The sequence below is a fragment of the Armigeres subalbatus genome, chromosome 2, assembly GCF_024139115.2.
Source record: "Armigeres subalbatus isolate Guangzhou_Male chromosome 2, GZ_Asu_2, whole genome shotgun sequence".
Classification (NCBI taxonomy): Eukaryota; Metazoa; Arthropoda; class Insecta; order Diptera; family Culicidae; genus Armigeres; species Armigeres subalbatus.
The window spans coordinates 16,725,904-16,746,836 of NC_085140.1; the positions used below are offsets into that span (position 1 = coordinate 16,725,904).

A 20,933-nucleotide genomic window follows, 5' to 3' on the forward strand; every position below is an offset into this window, starting at 1 on the left:
GCTCGGATCTACTATTAGTACTGTTGGACAGATGGACACCGACACCAACCACAGGAGACGACGATGATGACACAAACACAGAACTGGCACCGCTGTTGCTGGGGTAAAACAACGAGCCAGCAACTATTTTATTACCTGTTGTAGAGTGCGTTGAAGTGGACTGTCCAATCCGATCGCCATCCACCAAACTGATACACGTGCCATCCGGTTCCTTCAACGATAGGCTGGTAAGCCCGGTGGACAAGATGTTCATCGATCTACCCGAATGATTATCTGAAACAAAGGAAATTCAACACGGTTTTTAAATGTTAAGAATTTACATTTGTATAATAACAATTATTAGAAGGTATGAAAGAAATTAATGTAGCAAACTAAAAGTTCCATTACCATCGTGACCGAGTTCGTCGTCATGCGAGAGAGGACAAATGTCGTCATCCAACATTTCATCGGGATCGATGAAAGAATCGTCCATATGAGCGTGCTCGTCATCGTCTTCCCCATCAACGTCATCCACCATCGAGAGACTATGCGGTGAAGTGGAAAGGCCTGTTTGGCTGGAACAAATATTGGGATCTACGTAATACTTCTCCGGATTAGTTTCGTATGGCTCACAGGGGATAATTTTGGCGAAATTGAACTGCGACGGATTGATTTCCTGTGCCATCCATTCGGTCTCCAATAGATCTTTGATGGTGATTCGTGTTTTGGGGTTCTTGTCCAGCAACGAGAGCAACACGTACTCCAGTTCGTCGCTGATTTCATGCGGTATAATCAGATCGGATTGCAGGATTTCCTCTACGTCCACGAATGGGTTTTCGAAAAACATCAGCACGAACAGCGTGACCCCTAGTGCCCACATTTCCAGCTCTGGTCCCGAATATCGGTTGCCGGCCAACACTTCCGGGCTACAATACTCGGTCGTTCCGTAAAAAGTTGAAAACAGTTGCCCCTCCTGGACAAATGTCGCCGATCCGAAGTCGATCAGTTTGATATGGAAATTATGGTCGATTATAACGTTCTCATCCTTGATGTCCCTATGCAGGATGTTCAACGAGTGAAGGAACGCAACTGCGTTTGCGATTTGTCGAAATATCCAGCAACCCAACTTCTCCGTCATGACGGGTCGTCGATCGATGAACTCGAACAGGTCCATCCCGGAACCGTGAATTTCCATCACCACCTGGAAGAACTTGTCGTTCTCAAACCAGTCGAACATGTTAACGATGTTCGGATGTTTCACGTGCATCAACAGGTACACTTCCATGGGAATCTCCCGTTTGTCGTCGGTCGTTATCATAAATTGCGGAACGAGCTTTTCCTTCAGTATGAACTTTGATATCACCAACAATCTGCAGATAAACGAAGATAATTCAATACTAATTCAAATTTTCAGAGATACATGAGTCGACAATCGACAAAATCAGAAATAAATTTATTCGCCATGCTGCATAGCGTTAGTTGTTTGATTGGGGAAATTCCAAGATTATTTGGTCACAAAGAAGGAAAAGGTTCATCGCTTCAACGGCGTTGAAGTTACTTGCATGTTACAAACTCACACAACGAGTAATCTATCAGCTACCAGAACGTCGGTTCCAGGGGCACGTTTACCTCAATTCGGGAGATTTGTGCCATCGCCTTCACAGCCTTTCTCATCACCTGACGGAAAAGGAAGTGAACAAAAAGGAAAGGAATATGGATGGAAGGAAAATGGGAAGTTTGGGAAAAGTACCCTTGAAGAGGGCATACAACGTATACAACACGCACAAAAGCTCATAGCTCCTTACCACAACGGGTTATGAACAACAGAATACTTTGAAGGTTCAGGTTTCTGTAGTCAATTTAACTTAGTAAGTGTTTACCAAATATTTGGAAACGCAGTTGCGCATAAACTGGGTAGTTACATATCAGATGATAAGAAGTTCCATAATCGGATTCACAACCATCACAGACAAAAGATTCAACACGTTGAATATTTGCCATGTGATAGTTGAGTCGGCAGTGACCTGTCAAGGCCTTGACTAAGACACTGCAATTCTGTTTAGACAGATTAGCTAAATAGTTAGCTACTACCGGAGATGGCTCTCGGTTACAATTTTGTTTGTCGACATAAATCCAAACTACTCCAATACCGTTTGTGCTGAGTGGAAGCCCAAGAGCTAATCAAACGCTTCACCCAACACTTAGATATTGGAATAGCTGGCTCAGGACCAAAAAGGTCTTGTGATGCTCCAGAGCGAGCTAGCTCATCAGCCAATTCGTTTCCAGGTTTGGAAGAATGGCCAGGTACCCATATAAGGTGCAATGTATTAACTGAATTCAGTTCCTCTATTTGAGTTCGACATGCGATCACTAACTTCGACCTTGAGTTGGCCGAAGCGAGGGCTTAGATAGCTGCTTGGCTATCTGAACAGAAGTATATTACTTTGCCCATTATGTGTTTCTGCAGTGCGGATTGCACTCCACATATAATGGCAAATATTTCCGCTTGAAAGACAGTGCAGTGTCTACCCAGTGAGTGGGACTGTTCCAATCTTAGCTCACGCGAGTAGACACCTGCACCCGCTCTACCTTCGAAGAGGGAGCCGTCAGTGTAACAAACAATGCTGTCCGACTTACTTCTCTCCAAATAGCCATTCCGCGAGGGGAATTGTGTTGAAAATGTCCTATAAGGAAAACTACTAGCGAGTGTGAGATCACTTGGTGCGAGTACTGTTCTGTCCCAATCAACCATGAGTTGTAACAACGAAGTGTGTGTAGAACTGCGGTTTACAGGATTCTCTTCCATGAAACCGAGAACCCATAATCGGTAAGTACAAGAAAGTGCTTCTTGTTCGAGATGTATGTGTAGTGGGACAACGTCGAAGAGAACCTCGAGAGCAGCCGTGGGAGTTGAAGAGAACGCACCAGTCATTGATATTAAGTACATCCTTTGAAGATGAAGAATTTAGGCTGAATTGTCCTCACTTCACCCTTTTGCCACCACACAAGACATCCATAAGCCAAAATTGGTCGTACAACTGTTGTGTAAATCCATTTGATATATTTGGGTTTAAGACCCCAAGTTTTACCAAAAGTTCGTCGGCATTAGCCGAAAGCCATACACGCCTTTTTGACTCTGAACTCAATGTTAGGAGTCCAGAAGAGCTTGGAATCAAGAATTAGTCCCACATACTTTACCTGATCCGTTACATTGATTTCAGAATCAAAAAGATGTAATGGGAATACCATTACGGTTACGTTTTTCCGTGAAAAGTACAATATATGTTTTATTCGGATTAACCGAAAGGCCATATTGACGACACCAACTTTCGACTGCCTGAAGAGCGTTTTGCATCAGGTCGAATAAAGTAGTAATACACAAACCGACTATCAATATTAGATAGTCGTCGGCAAATCCATAGGTAGGAAAACCGCCATTATTGAGTAATCCCAATAGCGTATCTGCAACGAGGTTTCACAAATGTGGAGATAATACTCCCCCTTGGGGGCAGCCACAGACACTTAATTTCCTAATCGTTGCTTGACGTAATGTCGAGTAGAAATGTCGGTTTTTAAGGTAGCCTCACACCTCGGGAATTTGGTTCGCGGATTTGGGCACGGAAAATCAAAATCCCGGCCCCATTTAAAATGCACGGGGACCAAAATCCGGCGGAAAATTTTCCCGATGTGTAAGGTAGCCTTTAAGCATCTGGTGAATCCATTTGGTAATTTTATTAGGTAGCCCATGCCAACGTGCGGCTTCCAATATTGCATCGAAAGACACGTTGTCAAAAGCATCCTCAATATCTAAAAACGCACCCAAGCATGATTGCTTTTGAGCAAAGCCTTTTTCGATGTCGTAGACAACCTTGTGTAGAAGAGTCACGGTGGACTTTCCAGATTGGTAAGCTTGTTGATTAACATGAAGAGGCATGTGTGCCAAACAGTCATCACGAATGTGATGATCGATAATGCGTTCTAAGCATTTCAGAAGAAATGAGGTCAGACTGATGGGTCTAAAACTCTTTGCTTCTTCATACGAAGCACGTCCTCCTTTTGGGATAAACTTTACAGTGACATCCCTCCAGGATATGGGAATATACCCAGTAGCAAAACTGCATACTAAAAGCTTTTTCAAAACATGTTTGATATGATCAAAACCCTTCTGAAGAAGAACGAGATAGATCCCATCTTCCCCTGGAGATTTGTAAGGAGCAAAACTATTAAGAGCCCATTGAATCGATTCAGTAGTTATGATTCTACGAGCCTGAGCCCAAGACCCATAACTACATAAAAGACATCAGGACCATCCGAAGATGCAATATCTACACATCCAGGGAAGTGTGTATCAAATAAGTGCTCTAACGCTTCTTCGTCAGAAGAAGTGTAGTCGCCATTTGGCTTGCGAATTTCGCCAACTTGGAAATCCTTGGATCTCGCAAGAATTGTATTCAATCGACTGGGTTCACTCAGATTGGAAACATTTGCACAAAAAAATTTCCAGCCGGATCGTTCAGCAGATCGTAGAGCCTTATTGTAAGCTTTGCAAGCCAACTTGAAAGAATCCGCCCCTGCTGAATGGCGTCTGTTCCAACTCCTTCTGCACTGCTTCCTTAGCTTAGCCAAATCGGAATTCCACCAAGGGGTTCCTCTTGAGGTTTTTACAGAACGTAAAGGGCAAGCTTCTTCGAAAGCTTCCACGATGTGCAACGTTGTAGTATCAACTGCATCATCCAAGTCAGTAGGAGTTTCTATAGAAGGTAGATATCCATGAAATTTGGTAGAGAGCAACTCTGTGTAAAGATCCCAGTTTGTTGAACGAGGATTTCTAAAACGCAAGGTCTGCGAAGTAACATTCAAATGATCAAAGTAGATGTAGCGATGGTCAGATATCGATTCCTCATCTGACACATGCCAATTCGTCAACTCGTGACTGATTCTATTGGAGCAAAGGGTTATGTCTAACTCCTCTGCTCTATTAGATACCATAAAGGTTGGGTGATTGCCTATGGTAAGTAAACTAAGTTCGGTACTACTTAAGTATTCCATCAAGCTGGAGCCTCTCAGATTGATATCCAAGCTACTCCAGATGATGTGATGAGCATTAGCATTACTGCCGACAATTAGCGGAAGGCCTTTTGAAGTGCAATATATGACAACTCGTTAGAAAGCATCCGTAGGGGATGGTTCATCATGTGATAAATAAACCGAACAATAGACGTATTTCCTGACGGGGGTTCCGCCAGTTGCATCAATTGTGACAGTACATACATCTCTGGTTGTTACTTCAGAGATAAGTGTAGCAACAATAGCATTGTTAACAAGCACACATGCACGCGGCATTGATTGAGAGTTTGCCATTTCTTTACTGAAAGCACCAAAAACCGGGCTCACTATACTGAAAACCAAAACTACTCAAAAGTGGATTGTTTGCACTCAAAACCGTGGTTTGGGCCAAAGACTTTGGCGGATGAACTAGCAGAGGAATCCCAAGACAAAAACTCCACTGAAATTAATTTAGTTGCTGGGGCTCACAATCCACAATCTCCACTCAACATCAAAGTAAAACAGCATCAACCAAACCCATCTCCTGCCCGGCAGAAAATTTCGCGTGATGCCATTGCAGACCTTTTCGCTGAGCGACGCGCAAAAATGGCGCAAGTCAAGGGAAGTTGTGTTAGACACCTCAATAAAGCTGGTTGGAAATGCTGGAGCTGGAGCCCAGCCTGGAAAAAACTGGAAGAATACCGGCAGCATGAAATTTCCAGAAACACCCTCACCAATAATCCATTGACTGAAAAGGCGACTAACAGTAAAAGACATCATAAACAAAAAGCTCCACCAATAAGAAGCAAAAACAACGTTACAACTTCCTACACGCAAAAACAACAACAATAACAACAAATCAACAGACAAACAGCTACCCGTAATGACAAAGCATCAATTTTCCGGACCCCTAGCATCTACAGACCACCCAATTGCAGCTCTCTCTGCTCCTGCTGCAAAATCGTTCATCAATTTCAAAAAAGGTGAAACGATAAACCCGGCCAAAAAAACAAAACCCACACCTCCACCAATCCACAACCAACAGAGTGAACCAAATATCGGAAATCTGCAAAGCCTTCAGCAACAGCACCAGCAACAACAACAACAGCATCTACGACAACAACAAGAACAAAATCATCAACAACACCAAATACATCAGCAACAACAACAACAGGAAACACAACTACCGAATCCTGACAGCCAATTTGAGTTAGATCCGATGAGACCACCCATCGTCCGTCTGACTCAGCAATCCACCGAAGGAGACGGCCGTTTCCTTAAAGCCAGACTACGTGACCCGAGGATTATGAAGGTTGTCCGGTTGTTTCTGGCATACATGAAGGACCAGTCTGCTAATGTATGCGTCGAGGGAATGACTCCAACGAGCATTAGGATGCTCCTTGCATCTGAAGGACTGCCGACTGCACCAGAACATCTACATCAAATATTCATCCAAGTACATCAGGAATACGGAATTGGGCCAGCAGAAGCTGCAGCTGATCTACAGTCATACCGACAATACCTATCCAGCGAGCGGACAAATCGCCTGCAACAACTACGGGAGAGCACAACGAGGTACCACTCTCCTTCCCCCGGAAATTTTCGCAAGTAAGGACGCCTTCTTCGGCTGAAGAAAGTAGCACTACCCAGCAAACACAAGATCGTATATCATAGCGAATAAGTGTACAAAGTGGAGGCCATATACGTGCATTTTGCACGCAGTCAAATGGAAGAATGCGCCTATATCGCCTCCACCTTGTACACTTATTCGCTAGCATATGCGATTTTGTGTTGGCTGGGTATCTTATCGACCAACGGGGTAAATATTTTAACAACCAACGTGCTTCCAACAAGTTCTTCATCAAAACAAAATGCGACTGAAGTTTTGATTTACTGTCATTGCATGAAAAGCCCAGCTAAAATGAATTTCATAATAACATCTTAAGCTCGTCCTTCTCGGTTATTTTGGCATCTGAAACCAGCTGGGATGAAAGCGTGAATAGTGAAGAACTTTTTGGAAGCAGCTTTAATGTATTCAGGGACGATCGCGATTTCTTAGAATCTAAAAAAAGGCTGGCGGTGGAGTTCTAATCGCAATCTCTAGCAATTTTGATTCAGAAATAATAACTACCAAAAAATATAAGCACTTTGAGCATGTTTGGGTGAAATCTAGCATTGCAGGAGAAACCCATGTTTTCTCCTCTGTGTATTTTCCACCGGAACGTGCGCAAACAATATCTTATGAAAGCTTTTTAAAAACTGCAGAATAAATTTTATCGGGACTTCCACCTGAAGTCAAAGTACATATTTACGGAGACTTTAACCATGACTTTATTCCGGATTCAGAGAACGAACAAATTCTACTTCCAGTCGCTGGGGAAAATGAAACACTTATGTTTATATTTGACAGAACTGCTAGCCTAGGACTTAACCAAATCAATCACATTAAAAATCAACAGAACTGTTACCTTGATCTCCTACTAACCAATATTCAAGAAGATTTCTGTGTGACTAAATCATTGAATCCCTTATGGAAAAACGAAACATTCTACACGGCAATCGAATACTCTGTGTTGGTTCATGGCAGCGATTGTGACTTTGAAGAAGTCCTTGAATACAATAAAGCAAAATATGACAACATAAGACATAAGCTAAGTAGATTTAACTGGAAGCAAGTGTTAGAGAATGAAGGTAATATTGAATCTTCCGTTGGTGTCTTTTATAACATTATTTTTGATATTATTATTGACGAGGTCCCAAAAAGAAGAAAACGACGGAGCGGAAATTCAAAATATCCAATTTGGTACAATAGGCAAATAAAAAATTTAAAGAATCGCAAACAAAAATTACATAAAACTTATAAGCTAGACAAGACGAATGAAAATTTGGAAAAATATATGAACATCTGCGATCAATTAAAATTAGCAATTGATGTAGCATTTGAAGAACACAACACGAAAACAGAACACGAAATAAAGTCATGTCCAAAGAACTTCTTCAATTACGTAAAATCAAAATTAAAATCAGACAATTTTCCGTCAACCATGTATTTAGACGAACGCGTCGGTAATTGCTCGGAAGATATCTGTAATCTTTTTGGAGATTTCTTCCAAGAAATATACACCACCTTTTCAGAACAAGATCCGACCTACATTTTTTGCGCCTATCCCAGAATTCGCTAGGGATATCGGTGTTAATCAGATCATGGTGAACGATATTCTAAACGCTTTTAAAAACTTAGAAGCATCTAAAGGCCCTGGTCCTGACGGTATTCCACCGATATTTATGAAGAGTCTGGCTAAAGAGCTGACTGCACCTTTGTTTTGGCTCTTCAGATTGTCATTGGAATCCGGAAATTTTCCCAGGGCATGGAAAAGCTCCTATCTTGTGACTATCTTCAAATCAGGCAAAAAATCTGACATTCGTAATTACCGTGAAATAGCCATTATCTCTTGCTTGCTCCAAAACTTTTTGAATCCATTATCAATGAAAAATTATTTTCACAACTTAAAAACAGAATTACGAATAAGCAGCCTGGATTTTTCAAAGGTCGCTCTACCGCTACAAATTTAATAGAATTCATTGACTATTCTCTTAATGCAATGGATACGTGGAAGCTCTATACACTGACTTTAGCAAGGCGTTTGATCGCATTGACATTTCAATGTTGAGCCAGGACTCCTTAGATGGCTTGAATCTTATCTCACAGACCGGCAACAAATAATAAAATTGGGCCGTGTGGGCTCATTTTTCGACCGATTGACATGAAATTTTCATGTCTATTTTTGCTACATGATTTGATTTGACAATGGTGCCAATTTGGTCGGATTTATTAAGGGGGTCCTGGGTCAGGTGCAGTCAAAAACGGGTATTTTTTTTTTTTAACCATTGATAAATGAACGAAAGTGCCCAGAATGTTGATGCAAACGTGGTCAATCATCATTGACCAGCATCAGAAGTTAGTTTTGATACAATTGGATCACCAGGACATGGTTCCGGATGTTCCGGGAATCTGGTTCCCTGGGGTAGTGGACATTTTTCAAGTGGTGTAAAAACCAGTCTTGCGACATATCAAACTTCATGATTTTGGAAGACAATCTCAGGGAAGCGGACAAATTTCGATTAGCACCGAAACTCATCTTGTGACATATCAAATTCCATGATTTTGAAAGACAAGCTAAATAGATGAGTTTTTGAGAGGTTTTGGACATATTGGCCACATCCAGAAGTGTTCCCGGGAACCTGGTTCCCTCATGAAAGTGGACAAATCTCGCCTAGCACCAAAACCCATCCATGATTTTGAAAGACAAGTTCAATAGATGAGGGATCAAGGTAGGGATCCACTTGACACTTTTGCACGGTAAAACAACCTAACACGAGGAAAACTCCCGGAATAGGACTCAGAGGTACAAGACTAGCGTCTGTCTCGCACTGTAACTCGACTAAGAATGAAACATAAAACAACAGCACCAATATCACTCAAAAAGATAAATATATCTCACCGTAAAAGTTTCTTTTTCAAATTCTTTGTGACACTAACAACAACCGAAAACCACCGGAAAAAATAGCAACACAACACAAACCACAACCGAATTCAAACATTACTATGATTGAACTTTATCATATCAGATTATCGTAATAATTTTTTTTGTGTGAAGGTTTACTGGCGGGACTCTGAATAGAGTAGAAACCTCTGCACCAAGCCTTTGATTTTACCGTTGCATAATTCCTTTCGAAGCAGTTTGCCAACCGTAAACGGAACATATTGTTCAAGAAGACGCTGTTGCAACTGAATCAGAGGGAATTACGTTCATAGATAGTCAGAGAGGTCTCATGCTAACTAACATCGTAAACGTTTAAAGTCATTTTGTCATTTTCTTGTCAGAGTCACATTATTTAACCAGTTTTTATGCTATTTAGATGTCTATTGTCATTGTAGGGGCAGCAGGGACTATGTCCAAGGGCTTGACGACCCCTCCCCATGGCCACTGCGAGTTAGGGGCCTGCCTAGGATGTGGTGGGGTTTAACAGTGGGCTCTGTTAAACCTCTACAAAAAGCTGCATGTGTCCATAAGCAGGCCCTATCAAACCCAGTCAACACATGAACGTATATGGTGTCGTGTAGGATGCTGAAGTGCAGGCGATAGAGGTACTTTTCCACACAACATGTATGTATATCGTCTCCAATTTAGCATCTTGTATTGCACCATATGCGATTTTATGTAGACTGGGAAGCGACCGTGTGCCGCTCAAAGCGCACAAGCCCAACACGAGTGCCAACCGGCACATCAGGATTAAAACCAGTGAGATCCTGATTACGGTATACTGGTCAAGGCAAGTGACACACACACGCGCGCGCGAAAGTAATGCAAAATAAACGACATGTAAAATGAACGTAAATTTACATTCTTACTTAACGTCAAATAGAGATAAAATAAGGGTTGCTGAATAACATTAGCTTTCCGATTACTATCAATTATTTTCAATTTTAATTCCATTTCTTTTTTACTTTTCTTACGTTACTGAAGTGATAACGCGGGCGCCTAATCCGAAATTCAAATGAACAATCGTTCACTTTGAGCGATTGATTGTTTATTCTCGCAAAGAATGAACAATTGAACAAATTAAGGAAATGCTGCTGTGTAGAAGTTACATAGGTCACATTACTTTCCATGGTGAATCCCGATCTATGTTACTGATTACCCCACCCAACTAACATAACTTCCTTCCCGTGGTAATTGTGGAGATGCAGAGGTATTCTCGGTCTCTAGTAGCTACAATAACCACACACTAACATTCCACCCCTTTCCCAACTGACTGTTAAGACTTGGCCGGCGCTATTATTGATCAACATATGCGAGCTGCTGAAATGTGTACTTCGATAATAGATGGTAAATCCCTACCACTATTCACTTGGATCATAGTGCAATTTGCACTAGTTCTGATCAATCATGGAGTAGCAACCATTGATATGTACAGTCAGTCTAAGCGAGCTAAGCTAAGCTATTTAGATGTCTATTGTCATTGTACGCGTTCAAAATCTACCGAAGCAGTTTATCCGACTCACATGGAACATGCTGCCCAATGCTTCATCGTAGAAACTGAGACGTAAGTTTTTCTTTTATCAAATATAAGAAAGTGTTCAATTCCCGATTTATAAAAAATGACAAGCTAATAACTTTGAAGCAGTTTTCCAGCCGTACAAGGATCATGTCGTCCATTAAGACACTGTTGAACTGGCTCAAAAGACATCATATTTACAACTTTAATAGATATTCTCTCCAATTATCTCATTCCGAATTATATAGATTGATTTGTACGATGTCATTTTTGTCTTTATGGTCAGAAGGTATGAAGTATGGGTTCCTCGAATTACTTTATTTACCTAAGTTATTGGTTCTTAATGGTTTTTGTTCTGTGTCAATACTATCAAACCCAATGTTGGTTATATCTCGTAAAAAGTGGAATCTGTTCGTGCATTTGGTCTATTTTATTGTTATCCTTTTGTCAAGGTAGTCTAAGACTATTATTATGTTTTAAGAAGTAGCTTAATCGTTTCTAAACTGTCAATATCTATAATGTACTAATGATCAGCTATGAGTCAGCTATAGGATTCACTTTTCTGTGGCAAAGTAAAGCTTCATCACGCCTATTCCCTACTATTAGTAAAAATTATCGAGAATGAAGCCGTCATAAGATTGTTCATATACCATCATTATAATGTGTGGTATTTTTTATTATGGCTCTTCGAAGTGAGACATAACAAAATAAGACTGGCACCACGTTCCTAGTTTAAAAAACTTCTACTCAGGAATCCAGTAGTCATTTCCTACGAATGTCTTGAATACATTGTGTATAAATAAATGCCTAGCTAGCTAAATATAAGCGTGGCTACGACTCATCGTCACAGGGAACGCATCAGAAAAGTATTGCCGAAAAGAAGAGAACTCACATCATTATCACTGATGTAAAAAGCCTCTGCCAGACTGCACTACCATTCAAGGCTCCATAACACGATGTCCGTTGGATCACATGCAAATGCCGTAAATTAGTGCGTCAATGCCAGATATGTAACGCGGCACCAAACAAAAATAGTCAACATGTGATACCACCACGACAGGATATGTCTTTGGTTGCCATCTCAGTGCTAATGGCGTAAGCCGACCCACCGCGGCAAGGTAACATATCCGAGGGGAAGGAACTTTCCCATATCAGATTATCGTAATAATTCAGTACTTTAACTTATATATGAACATAAAATATGCAAGTGACTTTAACGCTAAGGAAGCCACGAACACCCGCTATTTTGCGATTGAGTTATTTTGGAATTTTCCCAATTAATAAATTATCAAATCTCTTAGTTTGTAAACTACAAATGTCCGAATACAATTTCACTATCGACCAGTACAATTAATCGACCAAAATTAAGAAAGCCTAAATTTGTAAAAAAAAATCCAAAGGAAGCATACCGATTAAAAAGTAGACAAACGCGCACACGGAATATAATATAAAAACTGTTAACTCTTACGTTAAGCTCTCCTATACCGTGATTAAAAAGCACGGATACACTTTCAAATTGCAATATAATTACACAGATGTTACGTATAAGGGGGTGTCGTAACGTAGTTGGTCACACGTTCGCCTTATATGCGGATGGTCATAGGTTCGACACGGTGTAATCAAAACACAAACTTACCTATCCGAGTTCCGGTGACTCAATTTCACGTACCCGTAAGCGCCCTTCCCGATGTGCCTCACCAAAGTGTAATACTTGCTGTACTCGCCGTGAGTCAATTCATCGTCACACTGCGACATGCGGGACACCGAGCTTGGTCGTTCCGAGTGTTGCGCGGCCGCCGTGTGTTTGATGGCCTGTCCGAGCGAATTGTCCACCGTACTCGTAATACTGTTGAAGGTTAGCGTTAGATTCTGATGCTTATCCTCGTCCTCGAGGTTGTTGTACGACGAGTCCGGATCGCGGCTAACCCAGATACAGTAAACCTTCCTGCCGCAAGGGAGCGTTTGGTTAGAAATTGTGTACAGAATATCGATCACATTTTCATCATAGTGAATCGCCTCCCCGCGGTACTTCCCATCCGAATAGATGGACCTCCGGGGCCCACTTGGTACAGGGATTGTACCGACGGCAGAATGGCGTTTCTGTTGGTCAGGCGTTGATGTAACCATCGTCTTTGCTAGCTCGTAGGGTTTTATGTAGCGTGGTGTGGTTACCGTTGGAGGTGCACTCTTGGGAGCAGAATAATCAAGACTTGTGGAGTTCTTCAACAGCACCGAATTGAGATCCTCGGACGTATAGAGTTGCTCCTTGGATGGACTTCCGACTGAGTTGTTTTTTCCGCTCAACAGATTCAAACACTCGTTAACGGGCGTCAGCAAGTCGCAATCAACCGGGTTCGAGCAGTCCTCCAGCGCTGGTGGTTTGGTAAGTGCTTCTCTTGCTGTGCTTGAAGTTACTACCGAAGTAGACGATTTTAGTGCATTGCAACTTGCAGAGCTGGATAGATTTGCGTAGTTTCGATTATTTTCGCTATTACTCTCCAAATAGAGCAGGTTTTCTGGCACGGAACTAACTATGATAGCACTGAATAGGCTACTGGACTCTGTCGGCTCCGGTAAGATTTGTGGTTTCTCCTGGGGCACCGCTTGATCGGTTGCTGAATTCGATGAGACTGAACAAGATGTAACCTCCGTTCGGTTATTGCTCGTAGAGGTCGTTGTAAAGTCTAAGCACACCTGAAATAAATACAAATTTAAGAAATCACATTCGGTTGGAAAAATGACCAAATATTCTACAACTTACTTTCCTTGTCTCCTTCACAGGACTGCAAGCCACATCCGAGTTGCGCTTCATATTGTTGATCGCATTGTGTATAAACTCTTCCTTATTCTCAAAATCCACGTGATCCGTCTCCGTTTCTGACTCGTCATTATCCAATGACGAAAGTGTCGCATTCCGACTTCGGTTCATAAAGCCGAGATAGTCGCACTCCTGGCCAAAATTCGGCAGAATCTTCGTAATGTGCTCTCCGATAATCTTGCTTTGGGGATATCCGAACATCAGCATTGAAAAATGGTGATTGCACGACTCTATGACGGAGTTTTCGTCGATCACAATCAACCCGGAGATGTTGGTGAAAACCCAAATCGTGATAATGTACAGATGGTTTGGATTTGATAGGCCACTATCGGTGGTGTCCGTGCCGGAGTCGTGATGCGAAATCATCAGACATAGCGGAAATGCCACTCCTTCCGCTGTTTTCCCAGTCGCTTTCTGCTTCCGAATTTGTTTGGCAATCATACTGTTATCAGCATCGGGCAACTGGATTGCCGGCACCAGCAGTGTAACGTCCATCCCGTTGAATTTTTCAATCGAATCTAATTGAAACAGCAACAATGCCTCATAGTCTCCTGAAACTATGTAGCCGCTCTTATCTACTAGCAGTTGTGCGACTCTCCTTTCAACCGGCTCGGCAACTGCCAAACACCTCGACTCGCTATCGATTTGTCTCACCCATAGGGAAACAGCCACATTCTCACCAGATTTTGTGCATAACTCAACCACCTTCCCGCTCAGTATGATCACAGTGCCGTCCTCACTATTCAGCTGCCCCTCCGCCAGCGCAGAGACATGCATCTTGTTCTTATTAGGCAACAAACTGGCAAACTGCATTTCACACAATTCTTTGGAACTGTAACCCAACAAATCACATGCATTGCGGTTCACAATCAAAATCTGCGACGTCTTGGAATCGATCGTGAAAACCGCCTTATTGGGATTGATTCCACTCTTCGGTAGACGACCGATTGACTCGGAAGTCGAGGCCACGTAGGAATTATTGTACGGCGAATTGACCCCATGCGAGAGGCATCCTTTGGGACGCAACGCCGTGAAGCGTAACCCGTTGGCACCGTCCACCCGGACGCGATCCATGAAGGCCGAGCGTTGATGTTTTCCTTTGCCGGTGGTGGCAGCCGATGGCCCGACGCGATGGAAACGGAGCGGCGTGCTCAGCAGCCAGCGCTGGTCCTCATCCCGACGGCGTCTTTCTCGACGGTTGGTTGCGATGCGGGGAAAGCTCTGGTTGACTTCGAACGAATTGCTGAAGAAACTGCGCCAATCCGAATCTGTGCCGGAACCGATGAGTTGGGTGGGCCTGTGGAACAGAAAGAATATTTTTTTCATGTATTTGCGTTTGTACTTTTGTAGAGATTTTCGAATAAAATATACAAAGTAAATGCCCCAGTAACATTGTTGATTGACTTGGTGTTGGACCAACCGATACATGTTCGTGGATTACCTTTCATCTGCACTGTGCCCTTCAAAATCTGTGTAATTTTCCGTGGAAATTCATATTGTAGATCCAGTTGAAAACCGAACTGAGCTCTCGCGACAATCGCATTTTCTCCCATTTCCGGATGTCGCAACTGCATCCCGAGTAGTGCGCAACTATGCCATAGCCGTGCGCCATCATGCGCACCACTCGCGATGCAGTTGCGACATTCGGAAATGGGAGAAAATGCGATTGTCGCGAGAGCTCAGTTCGGTTTTCAACTGGATCTACAATATTATCTGTACTATTAAATACACTTTCAATCATGAGCCTCATTATTAGGAAACGAGCTCTTTCCTAGTGGTCTCTCTCACCAAAGTCGAACGATCTATATCCCACTGCACTGCTTCCACTCGCATATCAGTCCCATGCCATTAATGGCATATTATCAAATCAAAATCATTTTTTTGTTAAATATCTTGGCTGTGCATAAAGGCGTGATAACCCCTACACAACAAGACCACTTAAAGGTCCTGTTTACGGAGAAGCCATCATGTTATGATTGCGCAAATCAAGCATCCGAAAAATATTCAATTTGCAAAAAAGAGCCAACCGCGGTGGAGGTTGGTACTCGGATTCTGGGTTTTCCGCAAACGGGACCTTGAAGTGGTCTTGTTGTGCCAATGGAATGCATGAAAAAAAAAAATTGTCATCGAATTTCAAAAAAACGACATTGCTCACAAGTTTCATTACCCCGAAATATGACCCCATGCAAAATTTGAGCTCAATCGGACATGATTTAGGAGTGCCTAAAATTAATCAAAGTTTTGAAATTTTTACCCATGAAAATTTTTCCAAGCAAAAGTCGAAATAATGACTAATAATGATGCCAAATAATGACTTAAAAATGCATGAAACGTCGAGACCTGATGTTATTTAAAAAAAAAATTTAAAAAAAAACGATTTTTTCTCTTAGAACATTTTTGCTCAAAATTAATCAAAACTTTTTTTTTAGTAGCAGGCCTTGACCGGGTTGGAAGGTTTTTTTTTGCCTTTCTCGTACAACAAAGTTGTATTGTCAGATTTTCTGGATATGATACACAGCGCGGCGTTTGTAGTGTTCCCAAATGGGTACTTGCACAAAACTTCACGCGGCGAATGACTGTCGAAAGGTACGGCCGCGCCAAACGATACACCGCAATGCTATTCACCCATAAGAATCGAGTAAACGGGGTGCAGAAAGCGCGGCGGTACCTTTCATGAAAGGTTCGCCGCGTGCAATTTTGAGAAAATCAGGCAATACTGAAAGGCTATCATTTCACTCCAAAATCGAAGTTTTTATAGAAGTCTCGGAGACCCATGATGTTATATACCAATCGACTCAGCTCGTCGAGGTGAACAAACGTCTGTCTGTCCGTGTGTATGTGTGTGTGTGTGTGCACACGAAAACCGAAAAACATTAGTCACTTTTTTATTTAGTAATTCTTAACCGATTTTCTCGCAACAAGTTGCATTCGACAGGGGATAAAGCCTTATTGATCACTATTGAATTTGATAACGATCGACCATTGCGTTTAAAAGTTATTAAGAAAATGGAATTGAACTATATAAACGCCATATAAGGTTGGTGTCTTGGCTAAATGCGAGAAAGGCAATATCACACCTCGGTGAATTAAGTTGGGTTTTCTTCGCTCTGTCAGTTTTGCCTTTCTCGTATACAAAGTATACGTAAAGGCTATATGTTCGCTCCAAAAACAAACTTTTTATAGAAGGCTCGGAGACCCATAGTGTTATATACCGATCGACTCAGCTCGACGAATCGAGGTGATGTCTGTGTGTGTGTGTATGTGTGTGCGTGTGTATGTGTGTGTATGTGCGTGTGTGTGTATGTGTGTGTATGTGCGCAAAAAATCCACTTTTCAGGTACTTACCCTTAACCGATTTGCTCGCAACAAGTTGCATTCGACGCAGAATCCTATCCCATTGTTTCCTATTGAAAATTGGCCGGATCGGACTATGGGCTCAGAAGTTATGGTCAAAATACTTTTTTTTAGACAACAACGAGTGGAAAAGTTTAGCCCATTATTCAGGCACTTACCCTTAACGGATTTGCTCGCAACAAGTTGCATTTGACGCAAAATCCTGTCCCATTATTTCCATTTATTGAAAATTTGCCGGATCGGACTATGGGCTCAGAAGTTGTGGTCAAAATACTTTTTTTTCGACAACAACGAGTGGAAAAGTCTATAGCCCGTTTTCAGGCACTTACCCTTAGCCGATTTGCTTGCAACAAGTTGCAGTCGACGCAGAATCCTGTCCCATTGTTTCCTATTGAAAATTGGCAGGATCGGACTATGGGCTCAGAAGTTATGGTCAAAATACTTTTTTTAGACAACAACGAGTGGAAAAGTCTAGCCCATTTTTCAGGAACTTACCCTTAACCGATTTACTCGCAACAAGTTGCATTCGACGCAGAATCCTGTCCCATTGTTTTCTATTGAAAATTGGCAGGATCGGACTATGGGCTCAGAAGTTATGGTCAAAATACTTTTTTTTAGACAACAACGAGTGGAAAAGTCTAGCCCATTTTTCAGGAACTTACCCTTAACCGATTCACTCGCAACAAGTTGCATTCGACGCAGAATCCTGTCCCATTGTTTTCTATTGAAAATTGGCAGGATCGGACTATGGGCTCAGAAGTTATGGTCAAAATACTTTTTTTTAGACAACAACGAGTGGAAAAGTCTAGCCCATTTTTCAGGCACTTGCCCTTAACTGTTGTACTCGCAACATGTTGCATTCGACGCAGACTCTTGTCACATTGTTTCCTATTGTAATTTTTCTGGGTCGGACTATGGGCTCAGAAGTTAAGGTCAACATACTTTATCTTTTGACGAAGACGAGTGAAAAAATCTGGTTCACTTTTTGGCACTTATCCTTTACCGATTATTTCGCAAAAGTAGCGTTCGACAGGGGATCCCGTCCCATTGCTTTCTATTGAGAACTGGGCAGACGGGATCAGAAACTATGGTCAAAATACATTTTTAAGCAAAAAAGGCTTGGAAAGTCAGGCCAACTTTTCAATCAGTTTTCATCAACCGATTTGCGCGCAACAAATTGTGTTCGACGGGGAATCCTGTCCGATTGTTTTCCAATGAAAATTGGGACTCTGGGCTCGAAAGTTTTAGCCAATATATTTTTTGCCTTTCTCGTATACAAAGTAAAAAAAAAAAAAAAACTTACTAAATTAATGATTTCGTGTGTGTTACTTCTACGTGAAGTTAAACGATTTACAATGATATGGAAATGCTAATATCATCTTCCAAACTTGGACGTACATGTTCATGATAGCATTAGAGGCGAAAGTATAGAATTGATAGTTCCGTTAGGATACACAAATCCGCACAGGATACACAAATCCAACACAACCGTTAGGATACACAATCCATCACAAATATTGCCCTCCGCTCGCTTTCAAATCGACTTCTATAAAAACATTCTTCATGCCTGCCGTATCCTAACGGAACTATCAATTCTATACTTTCGCCTCTAATGCTATCATGAACATGTACGTCCAAGTTTGGAAGATGATATTAGCATTTCCATATCATTGTAAAAAAAACTTTTTTAAAAGAAGCCCAAGAACTAATTTTTTATTCGTAAAATGCATTTAAAAATTCACTTAGTTTTGGGACACTTGGTCTTAATTTGTTTACTCACAACAAGTTGTATAGGACGGCGAATCCTGTTTCATGATTTCATTAAGTGTCTGCCCATTGTTTTGTATTAAATTGACCATAAAAAATTTAGCCAGAATATTAAGTATTTAGAACTAACTTACTTTTCGAGCACGTTCAAAGAGAGATCTGAGTAGAAAAAGCCGCGTACTCGATAGCAGTTCTATTCTGCTGTCAGGTTTGTTTTATATGAACATTAAAAAATGTATGTGACTTCGTAGCTATTGAATTGGCATCGACAATCACAGATTAAAAATTGTCTCAAGTCACGCTTTTTTGGAACAGAAATATTCCATAAAGAGGGGGAGTAACTTCAATGTTCATAGAAATGAGCGTTTTTCAATTGCGTTTATCTTAAATCATTCGATTAATACTCATAACTCATGTTCTATTTGATTACCGTGAATATAATTAAGAACTTGAAATCCAAAAATCGCTAGCTCGGTTGATGGAATTTTGAAACCCTTTGTACGACTAATTACACATATATCGGAGTAAGCTGCTCAATTGGTTTGTGAGTTAGGAGATGGCGAATTCTGCTTTAATCAGGGAAATTCAAAGTATCAAGTCTTCCAGTTAGTTTCCGGCGTAACTCACTTCTATCTACCACAAGCATTTCATGCGCAACCGAGAATAGGATTTGAGCTAATTTTGTCCGTAGTTTGAATTATCGTTAAACAAATAAATTTCATTATTAATGAGCGTTTGTGGTTTTGAGGGAAAGTTATCAGGTAATCAATTCTTACTCTTTACTATTATCCGATAATGATAAGGTACGTCCTAATATTAATGTAAATAGGATGTAGTTTGTCAAAATCCTTGCTACATACGTTTGAACATTCTTGGTTTTCTAAAAGGTGACGCTTATAGTTTGGGTAGATTACGAGATGTTACACGACAACTTTGACATCAAGAGCCTCCTTATTCTAGCTTTACCCTGATAAAGCTTGTAGTCGGAATAGGCTCTCAAAATGGTTTTAGCTACATTCTCAATATTTCGAAGATACGATTTTTTCAGATCTTGGAACATGTGTAATTTGAATAGTTCTCTATTTTTGTTTTTAATTCTTTAAAAATGGACGCATTCAGGCTTTTGATTGATTATTTGTTTACAATTTAACTTCATAAAAATATTTTGCAATTTCTGATCATAATACCTGGTTTACAGTTAGCATTTGAGTGATGAAACGGACTACTTTTCCATTCTTCTTCTTCTTCTTATTGGCATTACATCCTCACACTGGGACAGAGCCGCCTCGCAGCTTTAGTCTTCATTAAGCACTTCCACAGTTATTAACTGCGAGGTTTCTAAGCCAGGTTACCATTTTTGCATTCGTATATCATGAGGCTAACACGATGATACTTTAATGCCCAGGGAAGTCGAGACAATTTCCAATCCGAAAATTGCCTAGACCGGCACCGGGGAATCGAACCCAGCCACCCTCAGCACGCGCATTTTACCGCACGGCTAAGGAGGGCCCCTTAACAACTACTTTTCCATACTAATGACATGTATGGGTGCTTTAATGAACATTATGCAACTCAAATGGGTTGCATAACATCCATTATTTTCCATTATAGCAAAGGCTGGTTTTCCAAATAGCACTCATTTGGGTGCTATAATGGAAAACCAGCATTAGAACAATAGTTACATGGCCACATTTGGCTCAAACAGTGTATTCTCTGTGTCACGTAATAAATAAAATAATTTGGTGAGCATGACATCAAATTCTCCAAAGGCAGGTTTATTTATCGCTCTATGGTCTGTCGAGCACCTAATGTGGCACGATAACATGGAATCTATTTGTTTTCTGCAGCAACACGATTTTTTGGCGAGATTGATCATGTGAAGTAAATAAAATTGTACCATTTTGGTACA

General features: G+C 41.3%; 1 protein-coding gene across 1 annotated transcript in view; it reads right to left on the minus strand.

The window, feature by feature from the left end:
- The window catches only part of LOC134217949 (PAS domain-containing serine/threonine-protein kinase), a 75,251-nt gene that overhangs the window by 39,561 nt on the left and 14,757 nt on the right, over window positions 1–20,933 (minus strand). Inside the window, exons 3-6 of the mRNA XM_062696797.1 lie at window positions 13,847–15,200; window positions 12,722–13,779; window positions 388–1,349; window positions 136–273 (exon numbers count right to left, since the gene is read on the minus strand). Of these exons, the coding sequence (XP_062552781.1) occupies window positions 136–273; window positions 388–1,349; window positions 12,722–13,779; window positions 13,847–15,200 (3,512 nt within the window). The remainder of the gene's footprint in view (window positions 1–135; window positions 274–387; window positions 1,350–12,721; window positions 13,780–13,846; window positions 15,201–20,933) is intronic.